Source organism: Tachyglossus aculeatus, chromosome 5 (genome assembly GCF_015852505.1).
Source record: "Tachyglossus aculeatus isolate mTacAcu1 chromosome 5, mTacAcu1.pri, whole genome shotgun sequence".
Classification (NCBI taxonomy): Eukaryota; Metazoa; Chordata; class Mammalia; order Monotremata; family Tachyglossidae; genus Tachyglossus; species Tachyglossus aculeatus.
Window position 1 is genome coordinate 61,530,910 of NC_052070.1, and position 22,914 is coordinate 61,553,823.

The 22,914-nt window shown below is 52.0% G+C and overlaps 1 protein-coding gene across 2 annotated transcripts in view; it reads right to left on the reverse strand.

Annotated features, from left to right (window-relative positions):
• Positions 1–771: 771 nt before the first annotated feature.
• Positions 772–22,914, reverse strand: part of VWA1 (von Willebrand factor A domain containing 1) — a 37,651-nt gene continuing 15,508 nt past the window's right edge. For both annotated transcript variants that reach the window (XM_038746712.1, XM_038746711.1), the window contains exons 5-8: positions 9,029–9,307; positions 5,852–6,124; positions 5,349–5,618; positions 772–1,806 (exon numbers count right to left, since the gene is read on the reverse strand). In XM_038746712.1, coding sequence (XP_038602640.1) covers positions 1,775–1,806; positions 5,349–5,618; positions 5,852–6,124; positions 9,029–9,307 — 854 coding nt within the window. In that variant the 3' untranslated portion in view covers positions 772–1,774. The remainder of the gene's footprint in view (positions 1,807–5,348; positions 5,619–5,851; positions 6,125–9,028; positions 9,308–22,914) is intronic.

Below are 22,914 nucleotides of genomic sequence, written 5' to 3' on the forward strand. Positions count from 1 at the left end.
AGGTCAGAAAACCTGCTGCACACTTGGGATCAATCAATCAATCAATCGTATTTATTGAGCGCTTACTGTGTGCAGAGCACTGTAATAAGCGCTTGGGAAGTACAAGTTGGCAACACATAGAAACGGTCCCTACCCAACAGTGCTCTCATGGGATGAAGAGAGCGGTTGGAATGCCAGTTTGTTTCTGTCTGCCCAGATCACAACCCACCCAGGTTCCACTCTACTCTGCAGCATAGCTCAATGGAAAGAGCACAGGCTTTGGAGTCAGAGGTCATGGGTTCAAATCCCGGCTCCATCAACTGTCAGCTGTGTGACTTTGGGCAAGTCACTTCTCTGTGCCTGTTACCTCATCTGTAAAATGGGGATGAAGACTGAGCCCCCCGTGGGACAACCTGATCACCTTGTAACCTCGCCAGTGCTCAGAACGGTGCTTTGCATATAGTAAGCGCTTAATAAATGCCATCACCATTATTATTATTACTCCCCCGGCAGGAGGCCGCCTGTTCAGGCTGCAGAGTCCCCACTAAGCCCTCCCAGAGGGCTCCGCAGCACAGAACGGCACCCCGGGCCTCAGCCCTGCCACGGCCCACCAGGGATGCCCGCGAAACATCGCCTAGTTTGGGGTCTCCTTCCCCTCCTGTTCTGTTCTGAACGCCCCCAGCCCAGCCCTGCCTCATTTCCCAGAGGCCTCAAGCACACCTTCGGGAGAATCAAAAAGAAATAGTTCTAAAGGGAGGTAGGGCTGCGGGGAAAAAGGGCCCGTGACTCTCGGAGGTTTCATTCACTGTAATTGGAAGTCCGCTGATGGATGCGTTATTTGGGAAACAAAGCAACAGTGAAGCGTTTCATCAGCCCCGAGTTTCTCGTGAGAAAACCGTGCGACGGACCGCCCGCGTGGCCAGTCGGGTGCGTGCACGGGTGTGGAGGGGTGGGCTTTGCGGGCCTCCGGCAACAGTGAGAACAGAAAACAGCGAGGGGTGGGCACTCGTTCCTCCTGCCGCCGGCCCACCTGGTTTACCCCGCGGGGCTGGGGGGCACCGCGGGGCCGAGGGGCACGGGGCAGGGCAAGTAGAGAAGGAAACGACCGGTCAGAGTTCTGAGAAGTGTAGACCCCCTTCGCCCCTCACCCTGGGGTGTGCTGTGGACATGGGCTCCAGACAGACAGATGACAGACAGGCAGCCCATGGCTCCCAGCCTGGAAGGAGGAGCGGGGTCCAGGAACTTGCCCCTTGGCTAGGAGAAGGGCTTCCGGGCTCTGCGCTTCACTACGGTCCTGCAGGCCGGTTCTCCCGTAATGTAACCGCTCGGGCATGGAGACGGTCCCGGCCCAGGAAACCCTGAGAGTCAGATCTTCGGGAGGAAAAGTGAACAACCCAGGGGCGATGCGGCCACACCAGAGCCCCCGGGAAACCCACGCGGGACCTGCCCCACGGGAGCAAGGCCAGGGTGGTGAAAGGGGCGGCGCGGTCTCCAAGGCTCCAGTCCGGGGTGGCCACCGGCCCGCCAACTGCCATACACATCCCACGCGGGACCGGCCGGCAGAACTCACACCCGGGACCACCCGAAGCAGAGGGCCGGCGTGGGCGGGCCGCTGAGCAAGCCAAGTGTGGCGGGCGTCTTTCGGATGGCGGTGGGGAGGGATGCGGGGGATCGGCCTGGCCCTGCCCATGACATGGGCATCTGGTTTCCTCCTCCTCCTCCTCCTCCTTTTCCTTCTTCTCCTTCTCTTCTCATCCACCACTTACGTCTCCTGCTCTCCTGTCCGGGGTGCGAGTTAGCCAGGGCGGTATCCGGGCGCCTCAGTAGCTGGGTAGGGAGGAAGGGAAGGGCAGCCCAGGTCAGAAGGGCTGTGATGGTCGGCACTGACAGGCTCCAGCTGAGCACGTCAGTCAAGACTGGAGAGTCGGGAAGGAAATCTTTTTTCTTTCTTTTTTTTAAAATGACAATAATAATAATGATGGCATTTATTAAGCGCTTACTATGTGCAAAGCACAGTTCTAAGCGCTGGGGGGGTTATAAAGTGATCAGGTTGTCCCATGGGGGCTCACAGTTTTAATCCCCATTTTCCAGATGAGGGAACTGAGGCCCAGAGAAGTGAAGTGACTTGCCCAAAGTCACACAGCTGACCATTGGCGGAGCCGGGATTTGAACCCACGATGTCTGACTCCAAAGCCCGGGCTCTTTCCACTGAGCCACGCTGCTTCTCTGAATGATATTTGTTAAGTGCGTGCCATGTCAGTCAATCGTATTTATTGAGCGCTTACCATGTGCAGAACACTGTACTAAGTGCTTGGGAGAGTACAGTATAACAGTAAAACAGACACATTCCCTGCCCAAAATGAGTTTACAGTCTAGAGGGGGATGTCAGGCTTAATCCCCACTTTACAGGTGAGGTAACTAAGGCTCAGAAAAGGGAAGCCCAAAGTGCCCAAAGTCACACAGCAGACAAATGGCAGAGCAGGGCTTATTCATTCATTCATTCAACCATATTTATTGAGCGCTTACTGTGTGCAGAGCACTGTACTAAGCGCTTGGGAAGTTCATTCATTCATTAAATTGTATTTATTGAGCGCTTACTGTGTGCAGAGCACTGTACTAAGCGCTTGGGAAGTACAAGTTGGCAACATTTACAGACGGTCCCTACCCAACAGTGGGCTCACAGTCTAGAAGGATTAGAACCCAGGTCCTTCTTACTCCCAGTCCCGAGCTCTGTTCACTAGGCCAAGCTGCTTCTCAAGGCGCCTGTTCTTGTTCCTTTCTCTGGACAGTTGTTCCCATTCCCGTCTTACCTCCTTCCATTCCCCACAGCACCTGTATATATGTATATATGTTTGTACATATTTATTACTCTATTTATTTATTTATTTATTTTACTTGTACATATCTATTCTATTGATTTTATTTTGTTAATACGTTTGGTTTTGTTCTCTGTCTCCCCCTTCTAGACTGTGAGCCCACTGTTGGGTAGGGACTGTCTCTATATGTTGCCAACTTGTACTTCCCAAGCGCTTAGTACAGTGCTCTGCACACAGTAAGCGCTCAATAAATATGATTGATTGATTGATTACTCTATTTTACTTGTACATATCTATTCTATTGATTTTATTTTGTTAATATGTTTGGTTTTGTTCTCTGTCTCCCCCTTCTAGACTGTGAGCCCACTGTTGGGTAGGGACTGTCTCTATATGTTGCCAACTTGTACTTCCCAAGCGCTTAGTACAGTGCTCTGCACACAGTAAGTGCTCAATAAATATGATTGATTGATTGCGCAGCTGAGCAAACCGAGTCGAGTGGCGTGGTCATGGGGGCCGGCTGAGGGCCCTGGCCGCTCTCCTGGTTCCCAAATGAGACGCCCCCCACCCCAGAAACGCCCCTGCATTTGACTCCAATATGTCTGAATTTCCTCCGACAACGGGCGAGCTGAAATGGAAATTGTAAGCGGGGCGGGGGCCCTCCATCTCAGGGGCCTCGCTGTTTCTAGCCTGTGAGCCCACTGTTGGGTAGGGACCGTCTCTATATGTTGCCAACTTGGACTTCCCAAGCGCTTAGTACAGTCCTCTGCACAAAGTAAGCGCTCGATAAATACGATTGATTGATTGAAAGAGCAGTTCCGTAGCGGTGGAGTGGAGTGAGGGAGTAGAGAAGCAGCCTGGAAGCGTGGCTCAATGGAAAGAGCCCGGGCTTTGGAGTCAGAGGTCATGGGTTCAAATCCCGGCTCTGCCAATTGTCAGCTGTGTGACTTTGGGCAAGGCACTTAACTTCTCTGTGCCTCAGTTACCTCATCTGTAAAATGGGGATTGAGACTGTGAGCCCCCTGTGGGACAACCTTTGTAACCCCCCCCCAGCGCTTAGAACAGTGCTTTGCACATAGTAAGCGCTTAATAAATGCCATTATTATTATTATGGGGATTGAGACTGTAAGCCCCCCGTGGGATAAGCTTTGTAACCCCCCCAGAGCTTAGAACAGTGCTCTGCACATAGTAAGTGCTTAATAAATGCCATCATTATTATTATTATTATTAGTGGAAAGCGCCTGGGCGTCAGAGAACCAGGTCCTGATTCTGGCTTGGCCACTTGTCTGCTGTGTGATCCTGGGCAAGCCACTTAACTTGAGAAGCAGCGTGGCTTGGTGCAAAGAGGGGTCATGGGTTCTAATCCCAGCCCCGCCTCTTGTCAGCTGTGTGACTTTGGGCAAGTCGCTTAATTTCTCTGGGCCTCAGTTCCCTCCTCTGTAAAATGGGGATTAAGGTGGTGAGCCCCGCGTGAGACAACCTCATTACCTTGTAGCTACCCCAGCGCTTAGAACAGTGCCTGGCGCATGGTAAGCGCTTAACAAATACCATTATCATTATTTCTCCGTGCCTCAGTTACCTCATCTGTAAAATGGGGATTAAGACGGTGAGCCCCCTGTGGGATAGGAGACCGCGTCCAATCTGATTATCTTGTATCTAGACCGTAAACTCATTACGGACAGGGAACTTGTCCGCTAATTCTGTTGTACTCTCCTACGTGCTTAGTAGAGTGCTTTGCACATAGTAAGCCCTCGGTTTCCCCCTCTAGATGGGAGCTCATTGTGGACAGGGAATGTGTCTGTTTATCGTTGTACTGTGCTCTCCCAAGCACTTAGTACGGTGTTCTGCACACGGTAAGCGCTCAGTAAATACAATTGACTGGATGAATGAATACTATCGATTGATTGTTTGATCTACCCCAGCTATTACCTCATTGCCTGGCACGTAATAAGCTTCTTATAAATACCATCCAAAAAAAGGGTGACTTCAAACACCCGGGCAGCAGGCCAAGCCGCTCCCTCTGTCTGCGGGAAAGGCCCCCCCAGGCCCAGGCCGCGCCCCAGTCTGGGCTCCCACCGGAAAGGTTGGAGCCGGGAGCGAGGAGAGGGAAGTCAGGAATGCCGGCGGAAGTGGGTGGACGGGTGGACGCGGGTGGCTGCGACCAAATCGGGTCTTTACCGACCAAATGGTCAGTCCACGACCACTACAGGGAGCCCTCCCGTGTGTTCCCGGAGCCGCGTGCGAGGGCCTGCCCTCTCGCCTTCCCTCGCCCAAAGGTCACCGGGGTCAGGGCCCGGTCACGGGTTCAAATCCCAGCTCCGCCGCTTGTCGGCTGTGTGACTTTGAGCAAGCCACTTAACTTCTCTGGGCCTCAGTTCCCTCATCTGTAAAATGGGGATTAAGACTGTGAGCCCCACATGGGACAACCTGATCACTCTGTATCCTCCCCAGCGCTTAGAGCAGTGCTTTGCACATAGTAAGCGCTTAACAAATCCCCAAATGATTAGTATTATCGTTATTAAGGCCGCCTCCCTCCCGCCTCCGCGCCAGCCTCACCGAGCCACGTGCGGACGTCGCGACACCGACCGCGGCCCTTCAGGCTCCCGTAGATGGGCGTCACGCACACTCTGCTGCGGGCGCCGAGGTTGGGGTCAGCCAGGAGCACGCTGCGCACCCACGGGGAAACGCTCTGCGACAGCCACGGGCCCGCCTGCCGCCGGCACCGCACCCGGTAGCCCCGGACGGCCCCGGACGCCGGGTCCCACGACGCCTTCAGGCGGCCGAGCCCCACGCTCTCCAACCTCAGGTCCCGCACTGAGCTGCTCACTGGCCCCGGGGGGCAGAGAGGAGGTGGGTGTTGACGGGCGGGGGAGCGCGGACGATTCTGTGATGCCGGGCCGGAATCCCGCCCCTCCACCGGGCCTTCCCCATCTCCCCAAGGCTCTAAACCAACCCCCACTGGGGTGACTTTGCCCCCACAGCCGCAACCCTGGGAAGCGTCAGTCGCCATCGCCCGCCGCGCAGTGAAGTTGGGCTCCAGCCGCGCCCCCCACACTCACCTTCCTGAGTGCAGGCCTTGGCCGAGAGGGCCTTCTCCTTCCCCGACCTGTAAGTGGCCACCACAGTCACCAGGTAGGTGGTATTGGGGGCCAGGTTCTCCAGCACGGTGCTGTTCTGGGTGCCGGGCACCTCCAGGACCTGGGCACCGCTCGCGGGCAGGGGCCCGTACAGCAGCTGGTACTTGAGCACCCCGGCCGGGGTGGGGGCCCAGCCGACGCGGAAGCCCTGGGACGTGGAGTTGGAGATGTGGATCTGGGCCGGGCTGACTTCCTCTGCGAAAGGAGAGGGAACCCGTGAGCGGCTTCCCGGGAAGCGGGGAGGATCCCGGCGCCCGGCCGAGCTGGGAGGTGGGCGCCACGGGCAAAGGATCATCCTTCCCTTTCTTCAGCCAGGGCTGGGGGTGGTACTCTGGTGGTTCAGCCGACTGACCAACCAGACTCTACTTCCCTGGGAGCTGGGCCAACCATGCTTTCCCCCCTTCCTATCAATCAATCGATCAGTCAATCAGTCGTATTTATTGAACGCTTACTGTGTGCAGAGCACTGTACTAAGTGCTTGGGAAGTCCAAGTTGGCAACATCTAGGGACGGTCCCTACCCAACAGTGGGCTCACAGTCTAGAAGGGGGAGACAGAGAACAAAACCAAACATATTGACAAAATGAAATAAATAGAATAGATATGTACAAGTAAAATAAATAGAGAGTAAGAAATACATACAAGCATATATACATTATATTATATTATATTTTACATTACATTATATTATATTATATTATATTATATTATATATCATATTTTATATTATATTATATTATATTATATATTGCTATATTACATTATAGTGTATTATATTATATTATACTATATATCACATTTTATATTATATTATATTATATTATATATTGCTATATTATATTATAGTATATTATATTATATATTATATTATATTATATTATATTTTACATTATATTGTATCATTATATTATATTATATCATATTATATTATATTATATTATGTTATGTTACATATTACTATATTATATCATGGCATAGTATATTATAGTATATTATATATTACATTATTATATTATATTATATTATTATATTATATTATATTATTATTATATTATGATATATTATAATATATATATTCCTCTTCTTCCTCCTTCCCCAGCCCCCCACCAGGGCCTCGGGTGGTCAGTTTCTGGATTGGAGGGTCTCCGCCTGACCCCAGGTAGCAGGATGGGGGCTCTCGAGCCCCATGAGCGGCTCCTCGGGAAACAGGGCAGAGCCCGGCCCCCAGACGAGCCAGGAGGTGGGCATCACGGGCAAAGGATAATAATAATAATGATGGTATTTGTTAAGTGCTTACTATGTGCAAAGCACTGTTCTAAGCGCTTGGGGGATACAAAGTAATCAGGTTGTCCCACGTGGGGCTCACAGTCTTAACCCCCATTTTACAGATGAGGGAACTGAGGCACAGAAAAGTGAAGTGACTTGCCCGAGGTCACCCAGCAGACAAGCGGTGGAGCTGGGATTAGAACGCAGGTCCTTCTGACTCCCAGACTCCACTTTCCCACTTCTCTGGGAGCCGGGCTGGCGTGGCTCAGTGGAAAGAGCCCGGGCTTTGGAGTCAGATGGCATGGGTTCAAATCCCGGCTTCGTCACTTGTCAGCTGTGTGACTTGGGGCAAGTCACTTCACTTCTCTGTGCCTCAGTTACCTCATCTGTAAAATGGGGATTAAGACTGTGAGCCCCACGTAGGACAACCTGATCACCTTGTAAACTCCCCAGCGCTTAGAACAGTGCTTTGCACACAGTAAGCGCTTCATAAATGCCATTATATAAAAAAAACACTTCCCCCCAACTTCTTCTCCTCCTCCTCCTCCTTCCCCTCCTCCTTCCCCATCTTCCACTAACAGGGTCTTGTGGTGATCTGTTTCTGGGGTGGAGGGCTCCTCCTGATCCCAAGGCTGCAGGAGGAGGAATCTTGAGGCCCAGAGACTTTTTAAAAAAATGATATTTGTTAAGCCCTTACTGTGTGCCAGGCACTGTTCTAAGCGCTGGGGCAGATACAAAGTAATCAGGTTGGGCACAGTTCCTGTCCCACGTGGGGCCTCACAGTCTTAATCCCTATTTTACGGATGAGGGAACTAAGGCAAAGAGAAGTCAAGTGACTCGCCCAAGGTAACCCAGCAGACAAGTGGCGATCCAGATTAGAACCCAGGTCCTTCTGGGCTCTAACAACTAGGCCGTGCTGCTTCTCTGACTTTGGGTTTGACTCTCCAACTGGACCTCTCTCGCTTCTACCTCACCTCCCTTCTCTCCTTCTCCAGCCCAGCCCACACCCTCCGCTCCTCTGCCGCCGCTAACCTCCTCACCGTGCCTCGTTCTCGCCCGTCCCACCATCGACCCCTGGCCCACGTCCTCCCCCTGGCCTGGAATGCCCTCCCTCCGCATATCCACCAAGCTAGCTCTCTTCCTCCCTTCAAAGCCCTACTGAGAGCTCACCTCCTCCAGGAGGCCTTCCCACACTGAGCCCTCTCCTTCCTCTTCCCCCCCTCCCCCCACCCTACCTCCTTCCCCTCCCCACGGCGCCTGTATATATGTTTGTACAGAATTATCACTCTATTTATTTTACTTGCACAGATTTACTATTCTACTTATTTTGTTAATGATGTATATCGGACAGTGGCAGAGACTGTGAGCCCATTGTTGGGTAGGGACCGTCTCTCTATGTTGCCAACTTGTACTTCCCAAGCGCTTAGCACAGCGCCCTGCACACAGTAAGCACTCAATAAACACGATTGAATGAATGAATGAATGAATCTAGCGTTACTTCTATTTATTCTGATGACTTGACGCCTGTCCACATGTTTTGTTTTGCTGTCTGTCTCCCCCTTCTAGACTGTGAGCCTGTTGTTGGGTAGGGACCGTCTCTATATGTTGCCAACTTGTACTTCCCAAGTGCTTAGTACAGTGCTCTGCACACAGTAAGCGCTCAATAAATACGATTGATTGATTGATTGATTGATTGATCCCTCCCTTGGCGACCCTGCTGCTGGGCCAGCAGTCGTTTCCAAGTTGGTAACTGGAACCTCCAGCCCCGGAGCAGCGGGCCCAACCTCCGCCCCCTCCCGCTCCCTTCAGAAGACCCCAGCGACCCTCCCACTCACCGTCCAGGGTGGTGACGAGGACCGTCTGCGGGGGCAGGTAGTGCAGATTCGATTCGGGGACCAGGGTCACCCGGTAGGTGGTGGCGGGCTGCAGGTCACCCAGGAACCTCGTGGTGTCATGGGCAGGCAGCTGCCAGCTCTGTCTGGCCGTGGCGTCGGCGTCGGGCGTCACCTCCAGCACATAATAGTCGGAGGCGTCGGACAGGAGCGGCGGCCACACGAGGCGGAAGCTGCTCGAGGTGATCTCTGTGGCATGGAGCTGCTGGGGCCACATCGCCTCTGCCCGCCGGGGGCAGGGAGAAGGGAAACAGGTGAGGGACAGAGGTGGGCCCTGGAGACCTTACCCTTCACCCACCAATCCTAGCCAAACTGGCACTTCATTCAGTCATATTTATTGAGGGCTTACTGTGGGCCGACCATTGTACTAAGCGCTTGGGAGAGTACAATACAATAATAGACACGTTCCCTGCCCACAGGTGAGCTACAGACTGGGGAGATGGGGGGAGGCATGTCCCCCCTACATGGACACGCTCTGTCTCTACCCCAAACCCCTATCCTCTTTACCTCCTTGGCTACCCGGCGAACTGGGGTGGGTAACTCGGTACAACTGGCCATGGTGATGACTTCTCCCCTGGTGGTCCCCTCACTATGAACTGGCCCAGTTTGGCTCCAAGCTGCGGGGCCTGTACATCCTCCCTGGGCCCTGATTTTCCTCAGAAAATCCCCCGACACTCGCTCCCTCCCCTTAAATCCCTCTCGTATAGCCGTACTCACAGAAATGGCTGCACTGGCCCTGAGAAAGCCAGCTGGGGTGGGGAGGGGGAAGGCTCTTTTTCCCTCGCCTGCCCAGTCCTCCCTCCACCCAAATCAGAAGTGGGAGATGAACCAGGAAGCATCCTGCCCCACCCAGCTGCTGTCATTCCCCTTCCAGATTCCTGAAGCTGCGGATGCCGCCTGTGCGTGTATATGTGTTCGCTGTCCTCCCTGGATATACACGGTGCATGTGCTCTCCCTTCTTCTCTCACCCTCCATGGACGCTACCTTCCAATCGATCAATTGTATTTACTGAGTGCTTACTGTGTGCAGAAGACTCTATTCAGCGCTTGGGAGAGTACTACACAACAGAGTTGGTTAAGACATTCCCTGCCCACAGTGAGCTAATTTCAACCTCTCGTTCTCTGATGACTCCTTTTTTTTTTAATGGCATTAATTAAGCGCTTACTATGTGCAAAGCACTGTTCTAAGTGCTGGGGAGGTGACAAGGTGATCAGGTTGTCCCACGGGGGGCTCAGAGTCTCAATCCCCATTTTACAGATGAGGGAACTGAGGCCCAGAGAAGTTAAGTGATTTGCCCAAAGTCACACAGCCGACAGTTGGCAGAGCCGGGATTTGAACCCATGACCTCTGACTCCAAAACCCGGGCTCTTTCCGTTCAGATAGAGTAGTAAAGAAGGAAAGTGGCTACCTGCCTGTTCACCGCCCGGGAGAGGTACGAGTGACAAGCAGCCCCGATCCCAATATCACTGTGTCTTTTATTGAGTTACAGCAACATGGGAGTGGGGCATTTGGAAATTTCAGGAATTCAATTGGGACCGGCAGGGTGTTACAAATTCTCTTTGTTCTCCGTTCCTACGGCCTTGTGCAAGATGTTGTCCTTCTGCCTTCACGCATGCTCAAGTCTTCCCCCGCTACTAAAAAATCCTCTCCCCATCTCACATTCCCACTCCGGCTAGTGTCCCGGCCTCCAGCTCCCAGTCACGTCCAGGTTCCTGTAATCGATCATTAGCCCCTCTGCTTTCATTTTCTCTTCAACCGATTCCCCTCTTGATCTGCTATTAAGTTTTCAACTTCCTCCCATCAAGACGGCACTTTGCAAAGTCATTCATGACCACTTATAGCCAGATCCAAAGGCCTCTCCTCTGTCCTGATCATCCCCAGCCTCTCGGCTACCTCTGACCCCGTGGACCACTTCCTTCTGGAAGCCCTATCACAGCACATCATTACGCTGTTTCTCTTCAATTTCATTTGCCAACTCCCCTTTTCCCCCTTTTTTATGGGACTTGTTAAGTCCTTACTATGTGCCGAGCACTGTACTAAGGGCTGGGTAGATGCAAGCTAATCGGGTTGGACACAGTCCCTGTCCCACATAGGGCTCACGGTCTTAATCTCCATTTTACAGATGAGATAACTGAGGCATCGAGAAGTTGAGTGGCTAGCCCAAGGTCACGTAGCAGACAAGTGGCAGAGCCAGGATTACAATCCAAGTCCTTCTTACTCCCTGCTCTATCCACTACACCATGCTGCTTCCCTCTGGATCTCCGGGATCCATCCCTCCCTTTCCATCCAAACAGCAACCCTCCCACACTCCCCCGCTTCAAGGCCTTATTGAGTGCACGTTTCCTCCAAGAGGCCTTAAGCCCCCCTTTCCTCTTCTCCCACTCCCTTCTGAGTCACTCTGACTTGTTCCCTTTGCCCCTCCCAACCCCACAGCACTTATGGACATATGTGCCATTTCTGCCAGGCTGGGGGAACAGCGTGAGTGATGGGTCAGTGGCAGGAGACCTGAGGGCGAGGCATAGGAGAAGGTCAGCTTGGAAGAAATGAAGACAAGAATGACCTGGGAGTTAGCGGGTGAAGAGAGTGGATATGTGAGATGGGGAGAGTTGATTGTGAGAAGGTTTTGCTTGATGCGGAGGGAAATGGCAATTAATTAGGGGTTTTGAAGGAGTAGAGAGATACTTCAAGATGATGAGCTATGCAGCAGTGTGGAGAAAGTGGGAGGCAGGGAGAGCGGCATGGAGGCTGTAGTAGAGAAGCAGCGTGGCTCACTGGAAAGAGCACGGGCTTTGGAGCCAGGGGTTCAAATCCCTGCTCCGCCAATTGTCAGCTGTGTGGCTTTGGGCAAGTCACTTCACTTCTCTCTGCCTCAGTTCCCTCACCTGTAAAAGGGGGATGAAGACAGTGAGCCCCCCGTGGGACAACCTGATCACCTTATAACCTCCCCAGCGCTTAGAACAGTGCTTTGCACACAGTAAGTGCTTAATAAATGCTATCATTATTATTATTACTTCCACCCTCAGTTCTCTTTTATATCTGCCTCTTCAGTTGAGCTTTCAACTGTTTAGTTTGCTTACTTGTAAATATTTATTTCTCCACCCACCCCCACATTAGAATGGAAATTCCTGGTGAAAGGGAAATATGTCACTTTTTTGCATCATGTTTTCCCAAGTACTTAGTACAGTTCCTTGAACCCAGTGGACAACACTTTCCCCCTCCCTTCTTCCCTCCCTAACAGCCATCTTCAGCTGTCCGCTCTCCAGTGGCTTCTTCCCTACGGCTTTCAAACATGCCCAAACCTTCCATAACCTAAAAAAACCCCTCCCTGGAACCCAGAGCTCCCTCCAGTTATCGCCCCATCTCCCTCCTACCATTCCTCTCTGAACTCTAGCCAGTTGTCTACACCCGCTGTCTCAAATTCCTCCCTTCCAAATCGCACCTTGACCCCCTCCAATCTGGCTTCCATCCCCTTCACTCCACAGAAACCGCCCTCGTAACAGTCACTAATGATCTTCTTGCCAAATCCAACAGCCTCTGCTCCATCCTAATCCTCCTCGACCTCTCAGCCATCTTTGGCCCTATTAACCACCCCTTTCTCCTGGAAACATTATTCAACCTTGGCTTCACTGACACTGTCCTCTCCTGGTTCTCCTCATCTCTCATTCTCAGTCTCCTTGGCGGGCTCCTCCACTGCCTCCCACCCCCTAACTGTGGGGTCAAGGTTCAGTTCTGGATCCCCTTCTCTTCTCCATCTACATCCACTCCCTTGGAGAATTCATTCACTCCCATGGCTTCAACTACCACCTCTATGCAGATGACACCCAAAACTACCTCTCCAGTCCCAATCTCTCTCCCTCTCTGCAGTCTCGCATTTCCTCCTGTCTTCAAGGCGTCTCTACCTGGATGTCTTCCCATTACTTCAAACTTAACATGTCTAAAACCTTCCCTCCTAAGCCCCGTCCTCCCCTCGACTTTCCCATCACTGTAGACGGCACCACCATCCTTCCTGTCTCACAAGCCCATAATCTTGGTGTTATCCTTGACTCCTCTCTCTCATTCAACCCATATATCTAATCTCTCACCAAATCCTGTCGGTTCCACCTTCACAACATCATTAAAATCTGCCCTTTCCTCTCCATCCAAACTGCTACCATGTTAATATAATCACTTATCCTCTCCCGCCTTGATTACTGCATCAGCCTCCTTGCTGACCTCCCAGTCTCCTGTCTCTCCCCTCTCCAGTCCACACTACACTCTGCTGCCCGGATCATTTCTCTACAAAAACGTTTAGGACGTGTTTCCCCCCACCTCAAGAAACTCCATCCACCTCCACATCAAACAAAAACTCCTCACTATTGGCTTTAAAGCACTCAATCACTTTGCTCCCTCCTGCCTCTCCTCGCTACTACAACCCAGCCCGTACACATCACTTCTCAAATGCTAACCTCAGCGTACCTCAATCTCTTCTATCTCATCGCTGACCCCTTGTCCACTTTCTGCCCCTGGCCTGAAATGTCCTCTCTCCTCAGATCCGACCGACAATTACTCTCCCCAACTCCAAAGCCTTTTGGAAGAGACATCTCCTCCAAGGGGCCCTGACTCCCTTCTGCATTGCTCTGACTCGCTCCCTTTATCCACCCCCCACTCCCAGCCCCACAGCACTTGTGTACGTATCTGTAATTATTTATATTAATGTCTGTCTCCCCCTCTAGACTGCAAGCCCATTGCAGGCAGGGAATGTGTCTGTTTATTGCTATAGTGCACTCTCCCAAGCGTTTAGTACAGTGCTCTGCACACAGTAAGCGCCCAATAAATACAATTGAATGAATACTAACAATGAAATAATGAGAAGCAGCATGGCCTAGTGGAAAGAGCAGGGGCTTGGGAGTCAAGAGGACTCAGTTTCTAACCCCTGCTCTTCCACTTGTCTGCTGTGTGACCTTAGGCGAGTCACTTAACGTCCCAGGGCCTCAGTTACCTCATCTGTAAAATGGGGATTAAGACTGTGAGCCTCAGGGGGCACATAGACTATGTTCAACCTGATTAGCTTGTATCTATATACCCCAGGGCTTAATACAATGTCTGGCACTTAAGAAATACCACAAAAAATACTATTACTCTTACCACTACTACTATTACCCTCTTTTTTCTATGTACCCAGTATATACGTTATCCTCCCTTGTAATAACAATAATGATGGCATTTATTAAGCGCTTACTATGTGCAAAGCACTGTTCTAAGCGCTGGGGAGGGTACAAGGTGATCAGGTTGTCCCACGGGGGGCTCCCAGTCTTCATCCCCATTTTACAGATGAGGGAACTGAGGCCCAGTGAAGTGATTTGCCCAAAGTCACACAGCTGGCAACTGGCAGAGCCGGGATTTGAACCCCTGACCTCGGACTCCAAAGCCCCTGCTCTTTCCACTGAGCCACGCTGCTTCTCGTTGCTTGTAGGAATACCACCCTCTTCCCAGCTCTCTGCAGCTGCTGGTGGAATCTGCCATGGGGCTGGTAAGGGACCAGGGGGTAGAGGTGGCAGATGTGGGGGGAGCGGAGATGCCTCACGGCCCGCTGGCCCGCTGCCACAAGAGACCAGGCTTTATTCGGCACTCAGCCCAGAGGGGGAACTGTGCCAGCCTCTCATTCATTCATTCATTCATTCATTCAATCAATCGTATTTATTGAGCGCTTACTGTGTGCAGAGCACTGTGCTAAGCACTTGGGAAGTACACGTCGGCAACAGATAGAGACAGTTCCTATCCAACAACAGGCTCACGGACCCAGACTGAGACAGAACAGAGACAGACACAAAGATACAGAGACAAATCTAGACAGAGACCATCAGAGATGGACCCAAACTGAGCACCCCCCTTCCTCTCCCCCTCCTCCCCCCTCCCGCCTTACCTCCTTCCCTTCCCCACAGCACCTGTATATATGTGTATATGTCTGTACATATTTATTATCCTATTTATTTGTTTATTTTACTTGTACATATTTATTCTACTTATTTTATTTTGTTAATATGTTTTGTTTTGTTCTCTGTCTCCCCCTTCTAGACCGTGAGCCCACTGTTGGGTAGGGACCGTCTCTAGATGTTGCCAACTTGGACTTCCCAAGCGCTTCGTACAGTGCTCTGCACACAGTAAGTGCTCAATAAATACGATTGAATGAATAAATGAGAGAGGCAGAGGCAGATCCAGAGACAGACACAGACTGAGAGACAGAGACAAAGAGAGGCAGAGACACACAGAGACAGACAGAGACAAGGGAAGGCATGAAAATAAAGCAGCGTGCCTCAGTGGAAAGAGCACGGGCTTTGGAGTCAGAGGTCATGGGTTCAAATCCCAGCTCCACCAATTTTCAGCTGTGTGACTTTGGGAAAGTCACTTAACTTCTCTGTGCCTCAGTTACCTCATCTATAAAATGGGGATTAAGACTGTGAGCCCCCCGTGGGACAACCTGATCACCTTGTAACCTTCCCAGTGCTTAGAACAGTGCTTTGCACATAGTAAGCGCTTAATAAATGCCATCAAAAAAAAAAAGGCAGGGACAGGGTGAGGCAGAGGCAGACACAGAGACACACAGAGACAGAGATGGAGTGAGAAGGGCACAGAGAGGCAGAGAGAGACACAGGCGGAGACAGGCAAAGTTGGGGCTGGGCTGGGTGGATTTGGGGGGAGGGACCTCAGATTTGTCTTCTGTAAAATGGGGATTTAGGGAAGCAGCACGGCCAAGTGGAGTCAAAAGGACCTGGGTTCTAATTCTGTCTGCTTTGTGGCCTTGGCTCTCCTCCAATCCACACCCCCTCCCCAGTTCTTGCGGGGAGGAGCCCGTCTGCCACGCAACAGGGCATGCAGGTTCCTTGTTCCCAGGCAGAGGCGTCCAGGTGTGAGGGGGCTGAGGGTCATCCCAACCCCTTAGGATGACCCCCCTCTCCCTGCAGTTTTCCTTAGACACTGGGGCTGGAAGAGACAGTATGGGGGGGGGGGGACGTGAGAGAGAGCTGGGGCTTGGGGTTCTAGTCCAGACCTGGGTCAGCCTTGCTGGGCCCATCTCCCCCCGGAAGCCCACCCTGGATAGAACACGGGCCTGGGAATCAGAAAGTCATGGGTTCTAATCCTGACTCTGCCACTTTTTTTTTAATGGCATTTATTAAGCACTTACTATGTGCAAAGCGCTGTTCTAAGCACTGGGGAGGTTATAAGGTGATCAGGTTGTCCCACGGCGGGGCTCACAGTCTTAATCCCCATTTTACAGATGAGGAAACTGAGGCCCAGTGAAGTTAAGTGACTTGCCCAAAGTCAAACAGCTGACAATTGGCAGAGCAGGGATTTGAACCCATGACCTCTGACTCCAAAGCCCAGGCTCTTTTCATTCATTCATTCATTCATTCAATCATATTTATTGAGCGCTTACTGTGTGCAGAGCACTGTACTAAGCGTTTGGGAAGTACAAGTTGGCAACACATAGAGACGGTCCCTACCCAACAGTGGGCTCACAGTCTAGTGGGCTTTTTCCACTGAGCCACGCTGCTTCTCTCTCACTTGTCTGCTGTGTGACCATGGGCAAGTCACCTCACTTCTCTGTGCCTCCTTTACCTCATCCGGAAAATGGAGACTGAGACTGTGAGCCTCACGTAGGGCAGGGAGTGTGTCCAACCTGATTTACTTGTATCCACCCCAGCGCTTAGTACAGTGTCTGGCCCATAAGAAGCGCTTAACAAATACCATTTTTTTATTTTTATTTTTTTGTTTTGGTGGGTGTTCTGGTCGGGGGCTGGAGAGAGGGGCTCTATACAAAGTAAGCGCTCTATAAATACGACTGATTGACTGATTGGGTAAGAGATGGGGACAAGAGAAAGATCGCCAATTCCTCAACCCCACAGCATTTATGTACATATCCTTAAATTATACATTATAAATAATTTGCTTATATTAATTAATTCATTCATTCAATCATATTTATCGAGTGCTTACTGTGTGCAGAGCACTGTACTAAGTGCTTGGACAGTACAATTTGGCAACAGATAGATACCCAACGTCTGTCTCCTCCTCTAGGCTGTAAACTCGCTATTGCCAGGGAGCATGTCTGCCAACTCTGTTGTGCTCTTCCAAGCACTCAGTATAGTGCGCTGCACATAGTAAGTGCTCAATAAATGCCACTGATTGATTAATATTACTGTTATTATAGTACGTGCTCAATAAATGCCACAGATCGATTGATTGGCTAGTGGGAAGCTAGTATGCATATATCTGTAATTTATGAATGTATGTTTGTATATTGTCTGTCTCCCCCTCTAATAAAAATCATAAAGATGGCATTTATTAAGTGCTGACTATGTGCAAAGCACTGTTCTAAGCGCTGGAGAGGTTACAAGGTGATGAGGTTGTCCCACGGGGGGCTCACAGTCTTAATCCCCATTTTTCCAGATGAGGAAACTGAGGCCCAGAGAAGTGAAGTGACTTGCCCAAAGTCACACAGCTGACAACTGGCAGAGCTGGGATTTGAACCCCTGACCTCTGACTCCAAAGCCCGGGCTCTTTCCACTGAGCCACGCTGCCTCTAGTCTGTGAGCTCACTGTGGGCAGGGAATATGCTGTCATATTGTACTCTCCCAAATGCTTAGTACAGTGCTTTGCACACAGTAAGTGCTCAATAAATGCGACTGAATGAATGAAGGAGGGAATGAAGCCTTTCCCAGTTCCCCTCGTCCCCCACAGAGAGTGCACTGTGGCCGAGGGAGCCGCTCTTGGGAAGTAAGGGGGATGAAGACAGGATGAGCTGGGAGCCGGGCCCACCCGGAGCCCGCCCAGTGGAAAGTCTTCATCGTGGCCAGCTTCGGAGCTCCACTGCCCACTGTTGGGGTGGGCCGACGGGCGAGGGGAAGGGCTGGGCAGGCCCCAAGGAGGATGGAGCTTGCTCCCATCCCTGCTGCCCGGCCCTGACCCCGGGCCCTGACCCTCGATCTGACCCCTGATCCTGCCCACCACATGTTCCACTCTTTCCCACTCCCCACCTCCCAGCCCGGGAGCTCAGCTTCCAACTGCTTCAATCAATCAATCAATCAATCAATCATATTTATTGAGCACTTACTGTGTGCAGAGCACTGTACTAAGTGCTTGGGAAGTACAAGTTGGCAACATATAGAGATGGTCCCTACCCAACAGTGGGCTACTCCCTCTGCACATCCGCCAAGCTAGCTGTCTTCCTCCCTTCAAAGCCCTACTGAGAGCTCACCTCCTCCAGGAGGCCTTCCCAGACCGAGCCCCTTCCTTCCTCTCCCCCTCCCCCCGCCTTACCTCCTTCCCCTCCCCACAGCACCTGTATATATGTTTGTACAGATTTATTACTCTATTTTACTTGTACATATGTACTATTCTATTTAGTTATTTATTTTATTTTGTTAATCTGTTTTGTTTTGTTGTGCCTCCCCTGTTCTAGACTGCAAGCCTGCTGTTGGGTAGGGACCGTCTCTATATGTTGCCAACTTGTACTTCCCAAGCGCTTAGTACAGTGCTCTGCATACAGTAAGCGCTCAATAAATACGATTGAATGAATGAATAAACTGCTTCCAAGAAGCAGCGTGGCTCAATGGAAAGAGCACGGGCCATGGGTTCAAATTCCGGCTCCACCAACTGTCAGCTGTGTGACTTTGGGCAAGTCACTTCACTTCTCTGGGCCTCAGTTCCCTCATCTGGAAAATGGGGATTAAGACTGTGAGCCCCCTTGGGACAACCTGATCACCTTGTAACCTCCCCAGCACTTAGAAAAGTGCTTTGCACATAGTAAGCACTTAATAAATGCCATTATTGTTATTATTATTATTATTAACTATGGCTGTCCACGCTCAGAGACCCTGGGGAGGCAGGCCATGGCCCATTTATCCAAGCCCCTCTGCCTGATTTCCTTTTACTTCATTCATTCAGTCAATCGCATTTACCCACTAGACTGTAAACTCGTGTGGGCAGGTGTGTGTCTGTTTGTTGTTATGTTGTACTCTCCCAAGCACTTAGTACAGTGCTCTGTACACAGAAAGCACTCAATAAATACAGTTGAATCAAATGAATGCAGAGCAATGTAATAAGCGCTGGGGAGAGGACGATAATAAACAGATGCATTCCCTGCCCACAGTGAAAATACAGCCTGGGGGGAGACAGATTAATATAAACAAGGTAATTACAGAGCTATACATAAGTGCTGTAGGGCTGAGGTGGGTCGTGGGTGTTGAATGAAGAGAGCAGGTCAGGGTGATCCAGAAGGGAGAGGGAGAAGAGGAAAGGAGGGCTTAGTCAGGGAAGGCCTCTTGCAGGAGATGTGCCTTCAATAAGGCTTTGGATTTGGGGACCGTAATTGTCGGTCACATTTGAGGAGGGAGGGCGTTCCGGGCCAAAGGTTGGACGTGGGCAAGAAGTCAGTGCAAGATGGAGGTACGGTGAGAAGGTTAGCGTTAGAGGAGCCAAGTGTGTGGGCTGGGTGGTACTAGGAGAGCAGCGAGATGAGATAGGAGGGGGCAAGGTGGTTTTACCGCCTGGCTGCTCTAAGCCTTAGCCTGGGCTTCCCTCCCACTCCTCTGTCTCCATGCTGGACACAGAACCAGACCCCGGGGCCCCAGATTAGTCACTTTGGGCTCAGAGGCCGCCCTCCCCTCTCCTCCCCAAGGCCACGATCCCCTTCCCCGGCCCCCTGCCTGGATAATGATTAACCTGCGGACCAGGGAAGAGTTGATGCCCCGGGTTTCTGTCGGGGGGGGGCTTAGGGGAGAGAAGCACTGTCTTCTGATTGCGGCTGACTTTGGTGAGGCCTTGGTCAGAGGCTGATGGGGCTGGGCAAGACACTGTGGCCAACCTACTCACTGTACCACCATCTCATCTATCTTGCCACGACAGACCTCTCACCCACATCCCGCCTCTGGTCTGGGACGGTCTTCCTCTTCATATCCGACAGACAATGACTCTTCCCGGCTTCAAAGCCTTGTTGAAGGCACATCTCCTCCGAGACTCCTTCCCTGACTAAGCCCTCCTTTCCTCTCCTCCCACTGCCTTCTGTGTTGCCCTGACTTGCTCCCTTTATTCATGCCCCTCTCCCCGCTCCACAGCACTTATGTACATAATCCATAATTTATTTATATTAATGTCCATCTCCCCCACCAGACTGCAAGCTCGTTGTGTGTGGGGAATGTGTCTTTCATATTGTTACACTGTACTCTCCCAAGCGCTTAATAATAATAATTATGGTATTTGTTAAGTACCTACTATGCGCCAGGCGCTGGGCACTGTACTAAGTACTTATGTACATAATCCATAATTTATTTATATTAATGTCCATCTCCCCCACTAGACTGCAAGCTCGTTGTGTGCGGGGAATGTGTCTTTCATATTGTTACATTGTACTCTCCCAAGCGCTTAATAATAATAATTATGGTATTTGTTAAGTACCTACTATGTGCCAGGCGCTGGTCACTGTACTAAGTACACTGTTCTGTATTAAGCGGTGGGATGGATGCAAGCAAATCGAAGACAAGCAAATCGAGTCCCACATGGGGCTCACAGTCTCAAGTGCCATTTTACAGATGAGGTAACTGAGACACAGAGAAGGGAAGTGACTTATACAGTGGACTGCACACAGGAAGCGCTCATTAAGTACAATTGACTGACTCCACCCAGTAAGCGCTCAATAAAAACCATTGTTGGACGATAGTCCCTTGTTCCTTCCACTAAACTAAGTTGCCCCTCGCTCCCCTTAGGGGCAGAGAAACTGTGTGCTCTTTCAAGCTCTTACTACAGGGTTTCGCCTGCAGCGGATGCCCCATAAATACCATCGATTGTTTGTTGCCTGAAAGGGGGCTGGGCACCTCTGGGCTGTGCCATTTCACTTGTGAAAGTAAGAGTGATTGAAAGGGGAGGTGTTGGGTGCCAGTGCTCAGTACAGTACCTTGCACATAGTAAATGATTATCGAATACCACAATAACAATAATTCTAATTAATAATAATGATAATGACAATAATAATAACGATAATAAAATGATTATCAAATACCACAAAAACAATAATTCTAATAATAATGACAATAATAATAATGCTAATAATAATAATAACCACCCACGCAGGCCCCTCCAACCGTGCCAGCTGCAAACTGTAAGATCTGTCACGTGGATCTGCTAAAATGCGAGGAGTTTCCCAGCTCAAGTCTATTCTTCCCCAAGGCCCCGCCCACCCAGGATGATGTCATCCTGACCGCACCACCAATCAAAGCCCCGCCCACCCATGATGACGCCATGCCCGCCCCTCACTAAAGCCCCGGGATGACGTCATCCACGGCCCCGCCCTTAACCAAAGCCCCGCCCCGGGATGACGTCGTCACTGGCCCCGCGCCCGGACGCGGCCCACACTCTCAGGATGACGCCACGTCTGGCCCCGCCGACTTTAAGCCCCGCCCACCCAAGGTGTTGCCGTTCCCGCCCACCCTCTATGACGTCATCAAGGCCCCACCCACTTGAGCCCCGCCCCCGCGATGACGTCACCCCTGGCCCCGCCCACCCAGACTGTCGCCTTTCTTACCCCGTCCTCGCTCGTTGACGTCTTCTCGGCCCCGCCTCCCACATCAGCCCCGCCTACCTGGCCCCGCCCCCGGAGGCAGCCCCGCCCTCCCAGGACGACGTCACGTCCGGTCTCACCCACTTCGGCCCCGCCCACCCTCGATGACATCACCTCGGCACCGCCCCCCTGCTGGAGCCCCGCCCACCAGGCCAACACCCGCTCCGCCCTGCCCCCGATGACGTCACATCCGGCCCCGCCCACACCTAAGCCCCGCCCACCCATAGAACGTCTTCCCGCCCACCCTCGATGACGTCATCCAGGCCCTACATATCACTTAGGCCCCGCCCACCAGGCCAGCTTCCAGGCAACCCCGCCCTCTCAGGATGACATCACGCACACCCGCCCCGCCTACATTTAGCCCCGCCCACCCTCGATGACGCCGTCTCGCCCCACCCCCCACTCCAGCTCCGCCCACCAGGCTAGCTTCCGCCCCGCCCCCGCCCTCCCCGGATGACGTCACCCCTGGCCCCACCCACACTCTAGATCCGCCCACCCAGGCTGCCGTCTTCCCCGCCCTGCCCACCCTCGATGACGTCACCTAGGCCCCACTTCAGCCCCGCCCCGACCGCCCTCCCCGATGACGTCACCTCTAGCCCCACCCCATCTTCAGCCCCGCCCATTCAGACCGCCGTCTTCCCCGCCCTTCCCCGATGACGCCATCTCGGCCCCGCCCCGCTTCAGGCCCGCTCACCTGGCCCCTCCTCTGGCGGCAGCCCCGCCCTCCCAGGATGACGTCAAATCTTAGTCCCGCCCACTCTCGATGACGTCACCTCGTCCCCGCCCCCGCCTTAGCCCCACCCGGCTAGCTTCCGCCTTGGCCCCGCCCTCCCCGATGACGTCACTCCGGACCCCGCCCAAAATTTAGCCCCCCGCCCACCCCAGCTGTCGCCTTCCCCGCCCAGCCCTCCCCGATGACGTCACCTCTAGCCCCACCCCATTTTAGCCCCGCCCATTCAGACCGTCGTCTTATTAATAATAATAATGATAATGATGAGGATGATGATGATGATGGTACTTGTTAAGCGCTTACTATGTGCAAAGCACTGTTCTAAGCGCTGGGGGGGATACAAGGTGATCAGGTTGCCCGGCGTGAGGCTGTCTTAATCCCCATTTTACAGATGAGGGAACTGAGGCCCAGAGAAGTTAAGTGACTTGCCCGAAGTCACACAGCTGACAATTGGTGGAGCCGGGATTTGAACCCATGACCTCTGACTCCAAAGCCCATGCTCCTTCC